Source organism: Gavia stellata, chromosome 19, assembly GCF_030936135.1.
Source record: "Gavia stellata isolate bGavSte3 chromosome 19, bGavSte3.hap2, whole genome shotgun sequence".
In the NCBI taxonomy this organism is placed as follows: domain Eukaryota; kingdom Metazoa; phylum Chordata; class Aves; order Gaviiformes; family Gaviidae; genus Gavia; species Gavia stellata.
In genome coordinates, this window is record NC_082612.1 from 2,384,386 (window position 1) to 2,400,794 (window position 16,409).

Genomic DNA, 16,409 nt, shown 5'->3' on the forward strand with positions numbered 1-16,409 from the left:
TATTACAGTACCTAGGTAGGCAATCTCTGCTATTCTTATACAATTAGGAAAGGTGCTGAAATGATTCCTATTCATATAGCTGACTTGAAATTTGAAACAGTAAGACAGAAATCCTCATCTCAGATTGTCTAGAAGACAACAAAGTAGCTGGAAAAACCTGGTAGTGGAAGATGTACTTGGGCACGAGATCAGCCATCTGCTCGTTGATCTTAATAAGTGTTAATATATTTAATTATAGATTCTCGGCACTGTGGGACATGTTGCAGCTGTTTTGATTCTGACCAAATGGTCTTTCCTGCATCCCTTTTGTGGTTTTGGTGATACTGGGCCAGTCTGCAACGTTCTGGGAGCACTGGTTGGAGAACATGGGATCTGGTAGTTCTGTAAATGCCAACTACAAGTACTCTCTGCAGAAGTCTGAAAATGGTGAGTGATTCTTTGAAAAGTAATCTTTTCCTGTCTGGTCCTGCACATGCTGTTGGGAGATTGCAGTGGATGTATTTTTCTGAGACACCTGGTTTTCTTGATAGTATTGAGGTGAGGTTATGTCTTTCAGTGTTTGTGACAAGGAGTCTCAGCTGTCAGGCAGAAAACCAACAGGCTAGAGAAAATAACAGCTATTTAGACCAGGATTAGATTAAAATCAATCAAAACCTGACCAGAAATGAAGCAGCAAAAAGCAATTGTGTTAGAACTGACATCTGATAGATAAATCAATTGCTGGCTAATGCATGTGTTGTCATGTGGTGACAGCGAGATAGATGGTATTAGCCTGCTGTTTCTGGTGGACTCCCTTTTTAAAGGCTGTGTTAGTGGCGCGGGACTGATAAAGCAGAAGCATTAGCAAAGCCAGAATAAATCTGGTTCGAAAGAAGGTAAGATGGTGTGGCTAAGAAAAGCTGAAAAGCAAAAAGTGAGCTTTTTTCTAATTACGCAGTGCAATGCTCTTAATTTCTGGTAATAGTCTAGACTTGTTTATGGCTCTTGAAGCTGTAATGATTTATTTTTAAGAAACCCTCTGATAGTATCAATTTTCTGGGTGTGTGCTTAGGTCTGCTGTGGAAGAAAGGGAGTTTAGGAGTGAGACTTTACACATAAGGAAGTGTAAAAAAGTAAACAGAACACTTTATTCGTTGTTTGAATCATTCAGTCATCAGCATTGGCAGAACAGCAGTATGGTGCAAACTGTTTGCAAGTGCTTTGAAAAGAAAAATAGTGAAATGAAGAAAGTGGGGATACTGTTGTGACTCAATCTTTTTGTTTGTAGTTTTTCTTTGTTGAAAAACTCCACCTTTTATTTAAGGAAGTTAGACTTGTCTATTGCCTATAGCACCAGAGAACCATGGACTTTCCCCGCAAGTTCAGGGCTATTTTATGATAGTGGCTTGTCTATAACAAACAAAGTGTAACATAAAACTAGTTACTTATTTGAAACTCTGCATTAGATCTAATACCTCACCAACAATTTTCCATGGCAGTAAAACCTCTCTGAATTTCTTGCATCTGGTTCTCAAAATCCTTCACATCTGGTGATCTGCACATGTGGAGCTGCTTAGGACTTTCCACCCAAGAATAATGTGCCAGGTGTCATCCTGTCCCCCTTGTACAAGGCCCCAAGGCTGTTCCCATCGCAAGTGTAGCCAGCAGAGCTTTGTTAAACTGGCCCTGCACTTAAGTGAAGAAGGGGATGGGGAACCCGGAGAGGGTGCAGACTCCCTCCTCTAAGCTGATGTGTGAACTATACTGCTAGCATGAACAGGCATATTATAGTTTGAGTGCTGCCACGCTGGCATGTTTTCAGTAGCTTGTATGGTGATGTATGATTCAGTTTACTGCTTGGATCCTCATAAAATGTGGATAAATCTCTTTCTCTTCCTTTTTTATTATTTTTTTCTAAATTAGTACAAACATTGCCAGATGAAACTCCCCCAGGTAAGCTGGTAAAGTAGAACACCTGGCTTTTTCAGTTGCACAGCCAGTCTCTGTAAAAGTAGCCTAAAAACCCGATGCCTTGCCCATCTGGAGCTTAAAATGCTGTGGATGGTGGTATATATGCTCACTGTGCGCTTGGTAACGAGTCTTTAATAGATTTTATTTTTAATGTTTCAAAGGATCTAGTGTTTGTCGGTATATGTGGAGTCATAACTATGAATTTCTGCTCAGGACTCAGTCGAAATACATCTGACTCCTACCATGGCAATTGGGCATTTATCCACTGTTAGGGGAATGCAAGATATTTAGAAGTTGTTTATTTTAGAGAGTGATTGTGACTGTGATTCTGGTTACACGCCAGCCAAATTAATGTACAGGGAGTAAGGCAGCTAGTTTTGGGTCTGTTATAAAGGGGGCTTGAAGAGGTAACATAAGGAGCACCAAACTGCAGAAAACAAGTCAGCCTTTTTTTTTTTTTCTTCCATAGCCCAGCATATCAGTAAGCATTTTCTCAATAAGATATAAGGCTCAGACAAAGAATATATAAGTTATTCTTGAATTAAGGCTAGCCAGGTCTTACCTTCTTGCCCGTGACTTCATCGTGACTCAGTTCCACAGCTGCACAACAGCAATAGCTCTTCCCTTTTTGTGCTCTGTAGCTCCTAGTGCTGTAACAGTAACACAATTTAGAAGGTTTATTATTTTCAATACATAAGCCATCAGGATAGCTTATTTAGGTAAAGGTCATTGTTTCCTGCTGAAGTACGTGAAGGGTGTTTTATGTTATATAATTAATGCAAGCTAATTGAATTAATGTGATCTCTTTGTCTCTTGTCAGCACTTAGCAGCCTTTGGGGTAGGGGTGGAGGACTTCCTTCTTTTTATAAAGCTTTTCCACCCCACACACCCCATTGCTCTCCCTGTTTTGGTGAATGCAGCAGCGCTCTCTCACAAACCAGATGCCAAGAGAATACGGGTTTCTGCAGCAGGGCTAACTCTGTAACTCTGTCGTCTCCATTTGTTTTTGGGGCCAGCCTCTAGATAGAGCAGTCATCCCTCACTCCCTCAGCTAAAGATGACACAGAGAAGCGTTGTTAGAAAATGTTTTAAACGTAGGGCTCTAGGGTAGGGCTTCAGGAATGAAGAGGAAGGAATGAAGGGACACAGAGTAGTCAAAAGAGAGATGCCAAGTAGCAGAGCTGGTTGGCAAGGTGCTGTAAAGTAACCAGGCAGCCCGAGTGGGGTCAAGACCAGCTAAGGAGGATGGAAGAGTTTCTAGAGGTACATTAAGTTCTGTGGCAGAACTTGAAAAAGGAAACAGGAAATTGCACCAATATACTTAGCTTTAAATATGCACACACCCCATCTGAAGTAATCTTTTAATGAAAAACACTGGAATTGGGGAAATGCAGAGGAATAGTTAAGTTTTAAAGATCAGGGCAAATAGCCATCATTTGGAGGGAAGCGCTTGGTGCCAGTGCTGGCTGTGGACTGAACCACGACCAGGCACCTGGAAATTCCTGGTGTTTCGTTCCTTCTGTGTCATTAAGTGGCCAAAGATCTGTCTCCCTCTTTTCACTGTGGGTGTTAATTTTGTCTTTATTTTATTCCAAGATAATGGTATGTTAACATTTATGTTAGAATAGATCCCTTCTGAAGTTTGTCCAGAACTGCAAAAGCTGAGGGTATTTATTTGGCTTAAAGGAAGGTAAACAAACCCCATATTTTTAAGGCTCTGGAAGGGGACTTGGTGTCTTGTTTTTCCCCAACTCCTTGTGTGGCCTCAGTCAAATCTCTGGTTTTCTGAAGCCTCAGTACCTAGACTGTAAGATGCACATGAAAATGATCAAGGTAGGTAGAAAGGGAGGAAATTGTCTGTTAATACTAAAGAACATGTTTGGATCTTTAGGCACTAATAAGCTGTTGTTAATGCTGGTGCCGAGAAGCCAGCAGCGATGGTTAGAATTGTTTCAGAGGTCTCCAGTAAGGCAGGGTCAGATCAACCTCTTGCAATATGGTGAAAAGAAGTGGGTGTTTTGTTATCCTTAATATCCTGAAAACTCGCTCCTGAAAAAGAAAGGTCCCTCTTCAATTTTCAGGGTCAGGAAAGGAGGGGTAGCTGGGTACCTTGGCTGCAGCCACTGCAGCTCAGCAGGTTGGTTCTGGTTTTGTCCCCTAGCTTTCAAGGCAGCCGTCTTGATCCAACGCTGGTATCGGCGCTACGTTGCTCGGCTGGAAATGCGCCGGCGTTGCACTTGGAGAATCTTTCAATCCATTGAGTATGCTTGTGAGCAGGATCAGATCAAGGTACGGTGCCAAGGAAAAGAGTAGGTAGGAAAATACATAGGAGGGTGGTTTCTGTGCCACAGACTCACTCGTTTGTGGCTGCTGGCTGGTAACCCTGTAAGTGCTTCAGTGGGCCAAGGACTGGGTTTCCTGCCCCTTTTTAGCCTATTGATTTCCTGCCTGCTTACGTCTGATGAAACCTTAAGTAATGAGTCTTGAAAGAAAACCATAAGGACCATTTAACATCGTCTTTCCTGAGTCTGAACACAACAGGCAAGCCTAGCTGGTTTGATTAATATTCTGTTATATGGTTGCCTTGCTGGCAGGCAGGGAGAGGGAGGGCTTATAGGTGTACTTCTGTCTGTATGGCTGAAGATAAAGCTACTTTTTTGACTTCATCGCAAGATGTTCAAAACTAGAATTGGTATAGTATGATTTGTTGTGCATACCAGACAACACGAGAAGGGCATAGATAATACTTCCAGAAAGAAGATCATGTTAAGTTGCCACTGTGCAGAACTTCATCCGGGGTGAATGATGATGGGCTCACTCTCTTCTTGCAGCTTCACAACTTCTTCAGTTACCTCATGGACCACTTCACGCCAAGCAGCAGTAAAGAGAGTAAGTTACTATGAGCCATTCGTAGATGTGGCACCAACAGCTCAGAAGGTTGCACCCTGTATTGATTGGTTGCCCGATGCTGGCCCTTCAGGATGGCAAAGGGGGCCAGGAGAGTCTAAAGAGCGATGGCATCAGGAATTTGGATAGGGAGTGAATTGTCTGGAGATTCAGAGCTGTGCGAGGGATGTGGGGCAAGTCCTGCTCCTTAGGAGCTGGAAGGGGGAATAAAAGCTTGGTATGTTTTCTAAGAGCAGTATTAGAAATCTGCCTTTTTTCAGTGACCCCTGCTAACCAGGGCTTTGCATAGTGTATTTCTGAAGTAGGAGAATCCATCTTTAGGGACCTGCCCTCTAGGGTATCTACTTTATTGATATTTAGTCTCTTAGTTATAAATGGGGCAGGGGAGACGTGCTTTGGGAACCAATACAGTATCTTCCTGAATCTGCAGAAAGCATGTTATGTTATTTCTTACTACTGGGAACTTGCTAATGAGCTTAGCTCTGAAATCTGATGGTAGTAAGTCAAAATTAACTATTTACTTCGCTGACCATAACCTGCTGAAGTCCTCGCTCCTTCCGTTCAAACTGCCACCCTTTTTCTCACAACCGCCCCACATATTTTACAGCAAAGCTCTGTTGAGGAAGATTTTTTTCAGTGTCTGTATAAAAGAGGACAATAATGTCCTGTTCCTTGAGTTGGGCTCTGAGATGTTACAGCAATAAAAAAATGTGTATTTATAGAAATTTTGTGCAACACTGAGAATGTAGGTGCAAGCTTAGAAAAAACAGTGGGACGTAGCAGACAGTTCCTTATTATACAGTTTGCTTTTGCATGTCACTGAAAATAAGATTTCAATTAGCCTTGGCAATCGATGTCCATCTGGCTCTACCGGAGTTTTGCAGAAACTAGTGTAGCTGCCAGCACTGCCTGACACATAGCACGTGGAAACTTGTCCCTGCAGCCTTTTCCCCACTGCAAATTCTGTAGTAGTGTCAGACTAGGAGCTAGCCTCCGCCGCTGCCATTGCTTATGTGCTCTAGCCTAACCTAACAGCTTTGCTTTAGCAAATTACTAGAATGGTGTATTGAGGCAACTTACCTTTTTCTTATCTGTTTCTCTTTTTAAAAAAAAACATCAAACTGACCAATCTGCCATCCAGGGGATTTTATCAGTCGCATGTTCATAAGTGGGGAAAGCTTCAAAGAGGCAGAGCTGGAAAAATACTGTGACTATGAATCCGTGGAGGTGCCAGACTCCTACACTGGACCCCGTCTCTCTTTCCCACTCCTTCCTGATCATGCAACTGCCTTGCTGGAAGCTTTTAAACAGAAACAAGTAAGGATCCCAAAAGGAACCACGCTTTTCCCTTCTCTACGCAGGGGTGTAGGATAGATAATTTGGTTTTAGCCTTCCTAACAAGCTAAGCTGATAGGAGCATAACGAGCTGGCAGGCTGTTAAGCAAAGGGGTATGTAAATGATATGGTATTTCCCCCTGCCATAGGAACTTTTTTCCTTTCTGAAAATGCAGTTCTGACAAAACTGAAAACTTTTCATAGGTGTGCGCCGATATTAATCTAAATGTCATTTTAAAATGCAAAAACCCCACAACAGTCCATGTTGAAACATTCTGTCATTTTTTGTTGCAATTCCTCAATTTGTAAACAAGTATAGGATGGCCCAGATGGAAACAGCTGATTAAAATTATGTTTTGTGCCATGCAACTTTGACTCATATTTAAAAAGTAAAATGTGAGTTTTTTGATAAGGAAGTCCAGTACCAATTCAGCAGCACTAACAAGACAAGTCCTTGTACAATTGCAGTGTTCTGCTGCCATCCCTCAGTCAAGGTGCTGAACTGCAAAATAGGCCAAAACATCCCTTCTCCAAACAAAACAACTTCTAAAACAAAGGCCTCTAGTGGCTTGACTAATATTAAGTGCCTACACCCTGGCTTTGAGCGAATGTATTTCTGCAGGACACATGGCAATTTATGGCTTGGCTTAATGTGGAAAAGGGTAAGAAAGATCTAGAGGAGCAGCTTCATACCTGTGATATTGGGCTGGAATTTCTGCAGCTCTAAGAGGTGGTGTTGCCTAGCGGATATAGCCTTGACCACAGGGTGCTAAGGCTTTTGGGTTCTCTTGCCAGCCTTGCCAGTGCTGAGCTTGGGCTGCTTTGGGCGAGTCTCTTCCGTCCTACTGTTGTCCAGTATTTGTCTCGTCTTGTTTGTAAGCCCGTAGGTCAGCACTGAGTGTCGTCCCAGTGAGAGTTTCTGCCATCCAGGCTATCGTGGTGGGTCCCTGGGGCCTTTGCAGACAGAGCTGCGTTGCTGCTCAGAGGTCACTGATTTCCTGCTTTAATCCCTTCGATTTCTCCCAGTAGCAGCTCCACGCTCGCTATGTCTTAAATCTTCTGCATGAGACGAGGAAGCACCTCAAGCAGTTGCCAAACATCAGTCATGTCTCCACCTGCTATAGCGAGGAGGTCACCGTGTGTGGTACGTCTGGGTGGGAGGGCACTGCTCAGTCTCTGGGGCAGAACACTCACGTGGAAGGGTTGGGAAAGATATAAAATAGTAGTGTGAGCTACTAACAGGAAGTTATTTATTGGTGTCTTCTTAAGTTAAAGGTAAACATACCTTGACTTGTCTTTTTGTGCCTGTTAGGAGACTTGCACGGCCAGCTGGATGACTTGTTCCTCATATTTTATAAGGTAGGCACCGTATTTGGAGAAGGAGGCTGGCCAGCCATTGTGAGAGGTATCGCGTGGGTCATGCTGAGAAGTGTTTGTGAAACTGGGCCCTTCATGTGTGATTCTCCAGGTCAATTTCATCGGTTTTAAATGATCAGCTTATTCCCTTGCTGACTTTGAAATCTGACACACGTGTACATTTGGGAAGTACCAGTGGACATTTTTCTAAGTGCTGATACCAATGGCAACTCTTTCTGACTGCCAGTTTTCACTTTTCAATGCATTTGCCACCGGAAGCCTAAAGGATAAAAATAACAGTTAGGATCTATTGTATAAGGTAACCTGGGGCAGGAGTGAGACAATGCGCAGCTGAGGGGGGAGGTATGCGTAGATCATGGGGAGGCCTCTTTGATAACATCTGCCTGTTCCTTGCTTTTACAGAATGGCCTTCCTTCCCCTTCCAAGTCCTACGTGTTCAATGGGGACTTTGTAGACAGAGGCAAACAGTCTCTCGAGATCCTCATTGTCCTCTTTACCTTCCTCTTGATCTATCCAAAGGAGGTTCATCTCAACCGTGGGAATCATGAAGACCACATGGTCAACTTACGGTAGGGGTTCTGTGCGGGACTGATCGCAATGTCAGGGGTGTTGCTGCGAAATCCCACTGAACTTCTTTTCTCCTGTTTCTTCAGCTACGGTTTCACCAAGGAAGTAATGCAGAAATACAAGGTAGGCATACCCTTGTGTCTCCTTTACACCCTGAGACATGGACTTTGAAGGCTTGGTGCTTCATCTTTTATTTTCTGACCTGTCCTCCTAGGTGCATGGGAAGAAAATCTTGAAGATGATTCAGAATGTTTTCTGCTGGCTGCCCCTGGCCACCCTGATTGATCAGAAAGTCCTCGTTATACACGGGGGCATCTCTGACACCACTGACCTGGACATGCTTGAGAAAATTCAAAGGAATAAAGTAGGTTTTATTTCCTAGATATTGCAAGAGACAACAGTGTTGCTGAGTTGTGGCGAGGAGCTTATTTCTACATGTCAACTTGGCTGTTGACAAGACAAATCTAAAGGATGGTCTTCCTAGACAAACTGTGTTTAGGTACAGGCTTGGAGTGGATTGCTTTGGTTTAATAGTGTGTGTGTGCAGGAGGTGTGAAGGGAAGATGCGTTCTTGGCTTCTGGAAGATGTAAGGATTGTAGCCAGGAAAGTGGTAGGTAATGGCATGGGTAAATTAGATGTGCTGGTGCTGACTGTAAAAACACAGTGACGATGAGACTCTGTCCCACAGTTCCTTAGCCTGTTTTTCCCCCTAGATTTCTAGAAGGATTTTGAGAAGTCATTTAACTTGTCTCTGCCTAACTTTCTAGTTGAGAAAACTACTTCCCTTTTCCAAATGTAATCTAAACAGTTGCATTAGTCATTAGTCGTTCCCTCATTCTGCCATCTACTTCCCATTGCAGATTAAATCCATGTACTCTACCTTTTGTGAAAAGTCTGAGCAGCATAACGTCCATGAAAAAGTAATAGATCTGTAGTTAGGATGGATGTGGGGCCCCAGATGTAAACCAAGGCTGGCACATCCGAGAGGACGGCACTAGTAATCTCCCACAATTAATCAGCGTTCAATGGCAGCAAAGGGAATTGAGGCTTGGAGGCTTGGGTCACTTGACAGTCACTGCCAATGGAAGATGTTAGAGCTGGAGATGTAGGTTTCCAAGCGGTGTGACCATCTCTCTTTTCTCTCTTACCTCTTTCAGTTTATTTCTGTATTAAGAGGGAAGAAAAGAAAGGAGTCAAATATAAATGTGGAAATACAGGAAATAAACGGGGAGAACAAAGTAGAGGCTGACCCGGCAAGGAACGAGGTAGCCCCCAGTTTATCTCCACAGTCCCGGCCAGCCCAGGCTCCCAGCATGGCCAACAGGCTGGAGTTCTCCAGGTGGGTCCGGCAGACGGTGCAAGAGCAAATCGAGTGGTGCCGCCGGCTGGTGGACATCAGCGAGTCAGAGGAGGAGGAGCTCACCTATTCCAGCGTGGTCTCCTTGACGGATCTGGACGGGCCGTGCTGGACTCGCCAGGAGGAGTGGAAGCAGGTGAGTAGTCTAAGTGGGGCCCTGAGCTCAGTGGGCTGTGTGTGCCTCCTGCAGGTTTGCTCTCTGTTATGAGGAATCTCAGTACAAAGTGTGTGGGTCAGTGCACAGACCTCTCTGCAGAGAGATTTTTGCTGCTTCGTACAGTGGAGTTAAGGAGCAACTCGGTGTTGAAGTGCCAGCAGGCAGGCTAATGGGGTTTGTGCTATTTTGTACCTACTGCTCTGTTCCCTGAGACAGCCTGATCATTCAATGGTAAGTGGCCCGGAAGGGCTGTGCCGTGAGCATGTGATCTCTGCTGCTTGGAGATGTTTTGTCGGATACCTGCACCACATCCAGCCCATCCTGTGGCATGGTTCCCTAGCAATTGAAGAGCTGTGCACGAGAGTCACGCAGGAGAATGTAGGCTGAGTGCAAGACTGGTGCTAGCTGCTGTTCTGCTGGTGCCCTTCTCCTACCCTTGTGAGTCAGCCTCTTCACCGGGCTTTTGGCTTTCTGTGCTCAAGGCTCTGTCCCAGCGTTTGCCCCTAGCACAGCACTCATCCGTTGTTGCATAAATAAAACCGCTGCTCAGGCATAGAGTGAGGCAACAGGTTTTCTTGATTCACTGCAGGGGAGAGAAATAATAGCCAAGGCTGATTGTAGAGCCCGGTGGTTGTATTGCTTACTGTGTACATGGGGTATCTGAAGCCAGATCTGTAGTTAATTGTAGTTAATTGAACGAGCACGTCGCTGCTGATGAGTGAGTCGTGATCTTGGGTACTAAAAGCAGACTGAATTTGTGGTGTTAGCTGGGCTGCACTGCGAGTAGATTGTTAGGCAGGTCAGAGCCTGGGAACTTGGTTTCCCGTTTGTGTTAGACCAGTCTGTCCGTAAGCCCCTTCTGCATGCTCTGAAACCATCGCTACTTACTTCACGTTACAAATGACATCCTCGCATTGCACACCTTAGCAGCATAAAGCTATATATTGAGGTCAGGGTTAAAGAGACTAAACTTTAATCCAAATAGTGGTTACTGAGTCAGCACTTACTGGAAGCTGTGCAATGTCCTGGCTAGAGAGCAAAGGAGTTTAATACTAAGCCTGCTCATGGCCTCAGGATCTGCTGGGTGTTCTTGCCCTGGGACTTGTGTTTTGGGATGGAGGTGGACAGGCAAGGCTCTTTGAAATCTTAGAGGCAGCAAAGAGAAAGCTTGTATCATGCTTGATTTATGGACATCCCTCTTCCCCCAGGCACTTTGTGTGTGCCGGTAGCTCCAGGCCAACAATATTGTCACTTCTGTGCTGGATCAGATCTGTGACAGTCCTGCAGAGCAGTATGGTGGTTCAGCTGGGGTGCTGGAAACATCTGTTTCCCTGCCCTTTGGTAAAAGCAGCAGTCCAGGGAGGGATTCAGAGATAGAGCTGTATTTGCTTAGTAAATTTTGATGGGTGACATCTGCTGAGTACATGTTATTCAGCGAACTTTTCCAACCCTTTCAGATTTTAGACATTCTCTGGAGTGACCCTGTGCCCCAGGAGGGCTGCAGAGTAAACACGGTGCGAGGTGGTGGCTGCTACTTCGGGCCTGACGTGACAGGGAAGATCCTTGAGAAGTACAGCTTGCAGTTCCTCATCCGCTCCCACGAGTGCAAGCAAGAGGGCTACGAGTTCTGTCACAATCGGAAGGTCAGTGAGCGGGACAGCATGAAGGATGCTTGGGTTTCCATCCTGCCAGGGTGGGTTTTCTGTGGTGGCTCGTCTCAGCTCTGCATTTCTTCCAATGGGGCTTTGTTAAGTACATACAAAATCTTTGAACAGCCTTATTGGGAGTTACTGAAGTGTGTTCCCAGCTGAGGTCTTAAGTCAGGACAGTCTGGAGCCACCTACTCTGTTGGGGGCATCTGTTTTGCAGGCAAGGCACATCCTTGCGCATCGCAGCTGAGAAAAGGTCTGAACCCATTTGTGCCATTGCCCTCACTTAATGCAGCTGTTTCTGAAGATGATGTACAGAAGGGTGTTACTAAGCTGCTGCAGCGAAGTTTTGCTTTCAGAAGATTCAGGGTTACTTCAGTGACTTCAACAGGGGCACTTTTGACTCCACTCACTGCAGTAGAGAGTAGCAGTTTGTCGGGAGAGTACAGTGAAATTGCAGAAGCCCAGCGTGTGGCCAGATCCTCATGAGACCACTGCCGCCCTCGAGGAACTCACACCTGTAAGGCTTCCAGGCGAGCTGCCACCTTGCTCTTCCTTTTCCACAGAACACATGGTGCTTTCACAGCCTGTTGACTCCAGATGGGATCAGTTGTGTTGTTTTCATTGATACATGTATGTGTAATAGAGGATGTATGTACTGACTGTAAATGCCTCTCTTTTTGGGGGTTTAGGTGCTGACCATATTTTCAGCCTCAAACTACTATGAGATTGGCAGCAACAGGGGAGCCTATGTGAAGCTGGGGCCGGACCTCGTCCCCCATTTTGTTCAGTACCAAGCGAACAAGACAGCCCATACTCTCACTATGACCCAAAGGCAAGGCTTTCCGGTTGCTCTGTATTCACCAAGTCAAAATTCCAAAAGGGAAAACTTTGGGAGCTTTGAGAAAGTTTGACTCCAGAGCTGAACTTACACAGCTTGATTTACTTAATAATAGCGCTAGAGGAGGATTCAAGCTTTGTGCAGAAATTACTTGAGGGAGGCTCAAGGGTTGAGGAGGGAGCATTCCAAGGTCAGAAGGGGACTCTTTTTTACAGACTGCTGATTTTCGAGCTGCTCTTTTCAATGTCAAGTTTTAACTTTTGACCCTTCTGCTTTGTTACTTCACAAATTGATGCAGGGATTCACTGCATCAGCTGCACTGCGATGCAGCTGTAGCTGTGCAGAGCAGTTGTGCGAGGGTCTGGGCAATCCATGGACAGGCCTGAGGACTGGGAAGGTGCAGCTTCGCTTGCGCTTCGTGGCAAGTCCTTAATGTGCTTCTCTCTTTTCTGCATCCTGCAGAATCAGCAGAGTAGAGGAGTCGGCCTTTCGAGCCTTGCGGGAAAAGCTCTTTGCTCACACCTCAGCCCTCATCAGCGCGTTCAAGGCCTACGATATGGATAATACGGGTAAATCTGAGCCGAGGGACACTCAGGTTAATTCCCTGGTCGGAGAGGGATGAAGCGGCTAAGTTGAGCGTGTGGCTGGTTGGGAGGCTCTGCACTGATAGCTGTCAGCGATTCTCACAGGGGGAGGCTGCATCAGACCTTGCCAGACTGTTGATCCCATTTGCTGTTATTCAGTGTCTCTGTTGGGAACCTGTTAATGCCTCAGAGTGGCATTATAATGAGGGGATGTCGGAGAAGCAAGAGGTGATTAGCCTAATGTGTAGCAATTTAGGCTTGGTACTAGGAGAACCCTTTGGAACAGGAGTATCGATGAAGCATTGGAAAAGATGACCTGCAACATGTCTGTCATGTGTCACTTTGGAAGGGCTGGGTGGTCTCCAGAGCCCCTTCATCCCTGGAGTCTAAAACCACTGGGAAGAGGAAAGCGAGGGCTCTCTTCTGTGGCAGCTGCCTCTGTCAGAGGCTTCAGGAAGGAGCTGAGAGTTTGTAATTCTCTGGCTGCCAGGAGTGCTCTGCTGGTGCGACGACCGAGGCGTGTTGCTGAGATCTGTCCATTTGTGGGCCAAGAGAGAAAAGGGACACAGCGCGTTGGCAGTGTCTGTCTTGTGGGTAGAACTGCTTTCTTGCTCTCTTCCCTGGCATCAAAATTGTTCAGGGAAGTCCACTTCAGCTGTTACAGCATCTGCTAAACTAGAGGCTTTTCCATGTTCCTGAGTCACTGAGAAAGTGCTAGTGCAGTTGCGTAGGCCATGATCTGCAGGGTGGCCCTGTCTGTAGGCTACAAATTTATAATGAAATATCCAGAGTTAGTGCCTTCCTGTTGTGCAGATGTTTGCAGCCCCACAGCACTGATTAGTTGCAATGACCAAAAGCTTGCTGAGTCTGGGGAGGGAGCAGCGAGTGCACTTGTGCCTGCAGTGGCTGATGTCCTTACAGCCATGTAGGGTTTTTTCCTGTACCAAAGTGCTCGCGTGTGCCATGGAGAAATGACGCTGTTGCTGTCAGCAGTGCGGTAGTCTGGGTACGCGTACTGCTCTATGCTTTTTACTTTGCCTTCATGTGCTTTCAGCTGCCCGTCTCTCAGAGGTCTCCATGGCTCTCCCTTTTCCTTACAGGAAGGATCACACTGAGCAACTGGGCGACAGCAGTGGAGTCAGTCTTGCACCTGGGCTTGCCCTGGCGAATGCTGAGACCGCAGCTGGTGCGCAGCACGGTGGACGGCATGCTGGAGTACAAGTCCTGGCTCGATGACTTGGCCATGGAGCAGCGGAGCCAAGAGGTGAGGACTCACCCCCTTCCACCAAGGTATGATGCAAAGCAGCTCACAAGATCCCCAGCACGTGGAACCAAGTATGGTACGAAAGGAGAGTGGATGGTTCTGGTTCCTGTGTAATCCAAAATCACACTGAAGTCGATGGAAAAGATTACATGAATTCAAATAGTCCAGAGGCGTTCAGGCCATTGTAGAAATAGATGATGCATGTGCAGTCAAAACCTAGAGGTAGTTTTGGATGCAGGCTTTTAAGTAGGAGAACTATATTCCATTCTCTGAGTTGCAGTTTCTTAACTACACCCAGCAAAACCAACTCTGCAATGGTTAAAAAACGTAGCCCAAATCACTGTCTTCTCCGTTAGCTCGGGAAAGCTCGTTTGAAAGCTATAGGTTGCTGATGTGCTATGATGTAGACTTGCAGAGAGGGTCCAGTCATCACAAACCTGTTTCATAAGCCACACATGATGCAAAGTGCATTGCTGGCAAACTCGTGAGAGCAGTAAACATTTTTATTTATGGGAAGGTCTGCAGTAACTGCTCAGAGAAAGCAGAGAGCTGTCAGAAAGGTAGAAAGAGTGTGACCACGTTGTCTTTCAGCACATCCAGTCGAGCTTGCTGGAAGTCATTTATCGAAACAGATCCAATTTGGAGACCATATTCAGGATCATAGACAGAGATCATTCAGGTAAGCAGGTGTGCAGCGGGTGTTGGTCACTGCGTTGTATTCCATTCTACTTTTGTGTTCCCTTTAGTAGGTACGAAGGCATTTTTATTTAATGGTTGAAAGTTTGGGTCTTTCTCCTCCCTCAATTGGAGTTATTGCCTCAAGAGCTTCTGAAATGTCATTGCAAGTTTCCACAAACACGACGCATTTTGAAGGACTGTATGCAGGACAGGTAGAGTATTAATAATTGTTTCTTCTGGAGGAGGTCAGCAGAAAGAAAATTGTCATGAGAGCAATGACAGTAATGCAGCATACTTGGCATCTTGAGAGTTACCTGCTTTCAAGCAGCCATCTCCACGAAATTACTTTGGAAAAGAGAAAATATATCTCTGCTTTTTTTTGTTACCCCAATTTGTATTATGTCTCTGTACTGCTTTAAGCTGTATTTTAGCCAGTGTTCTGCACGCTAGGAAATTTAGTTGCAGCACATGAAATGTAGATTATGAGTGATTTCTTTCCTTCCCTCAGGGTATGCAGGCAGCAGAGGTGGGATGAGAGATCGCACGTGAGCAGGGGTCCCTCCTTGCATGCTGAGCGGGGACGGACTGGCAGCAGTGCCTGTGGTGACCTCTGCGCTGAGGTGGCCGTGCCTTCCTTTTCCACAGGTCTCATCTCATTTGAGGAATTCCACCAAACCTGGAAGCTGTTCAGCTCCCACATGAACATTGAACTCACGGATGACGGGATCAATGACTTAGTTCGTAGCATTGATTTCAATAAGGATGGAAACATCGACTTCAATGAGTTCCTAGAAGCCTTCCGCCTTGTCAAACAGTCACAGTAGTGAGAAACTGGTGAGGGTTGCCATGTCCAATGCCTTGACTCTGCGAAGCCAGGGGGACCGCTTCCTACCTAACCGCAGAGCGTGCCTGCAGATGCCAAGCAGGGAAGGGGAAGGCAGGTATCTGTAGCACTTACTGGTTGAGAACAGTGACCACCATAGCCAACAGATTTGGGGAAAGTAACAGGTAAAAAAGATAAGCTGCGTTTCAGTTCTGACCATTTTGAAAAAGGAGCTGTGTTTTAAGTAGAAATTCCTGCTCAAAGGGAAGAGGCAACTTAGTTTATCTTGGCAATGTATGTGATGAAAAGTTACAGGTCTATTCAAGTGTAGTAAAATGGAAGTAAAGGTATTTCTCATAGGCAGTGTTTTAAGCAGGTAGCAACTGCCAGAGCGCAGCTTTCCTTTTAATAGAGTTTTTTCTAGATTGCTACTTCTGAGCTGTTCATGCCTTCTCTAGTTTGTCAACTCTGTTAGCAGCAGTGCTGCTTCAGTGATAACACCTACTTCCCCTCTGTTGTTCCTTTGCTGTGATAAGTTTGTAGCTACTAAATATGTGCAGTGGAGCAACACTTTGACAAAACTATCATCTCCAACATGCAAAACTTTATCTAGCAGGGGCCTTTTTTAGGCAATCTATTGAGACTAGCTTTTTTTGAAAGGCCAGGGTAGCAGATCGAGTAGCCCCCTGCTACAGTGCCTATGCTGCATGTTCAAGATATTTTCAAAGCGTGGTACAATTGCAGTTTAAATAGGGGGGAGGGGGTTGAAGTGTTTGCAAAGAAAAACACACCTGAACAACAGGAAGGCACTAACTCTGGATATTTCATTATAAATTTGTGGCCTACAGACACGGCCCCCCTGCAGATCATGGGTGCTATGGTAGAAGTCTTCACTTAGACTGCGACCCTGGCCCTTGAA

General features: G+C 45.6%; 1 protein-coding gene across 1 annotated transcript; it reads left to right on the plus strand.

Annotated features, from left to right (window-relative positions):
• Positions 1-365: 365 nt before the first annotated feature.
• On the plus strand, positions 366-15,491 carry PPEF2 (protein phosphatase with EF-hand domain 2). The gene is given in 15 exon segments (XM_059826893.1): positions 366-426; positions 4,112-4,239; positions 4,782-4,839; positions 5,999-6,174; positions 7,222-7,336; positions 7,505-7,551; positions 7,972-8,259; positions 8,351-8,500; positions 9,295-9,630; positions 11,109-11,294; positions 11,993-12,135; positions 12,604-12,710; positions 13,826-13,989; positions 14,581-14,668; positions 15,313-15,491. Coding segments are annotated over 15 exon segments (2,226 nt in total).
• Positions 15,492-16,409: the final 918 nt, after the last annotated feature.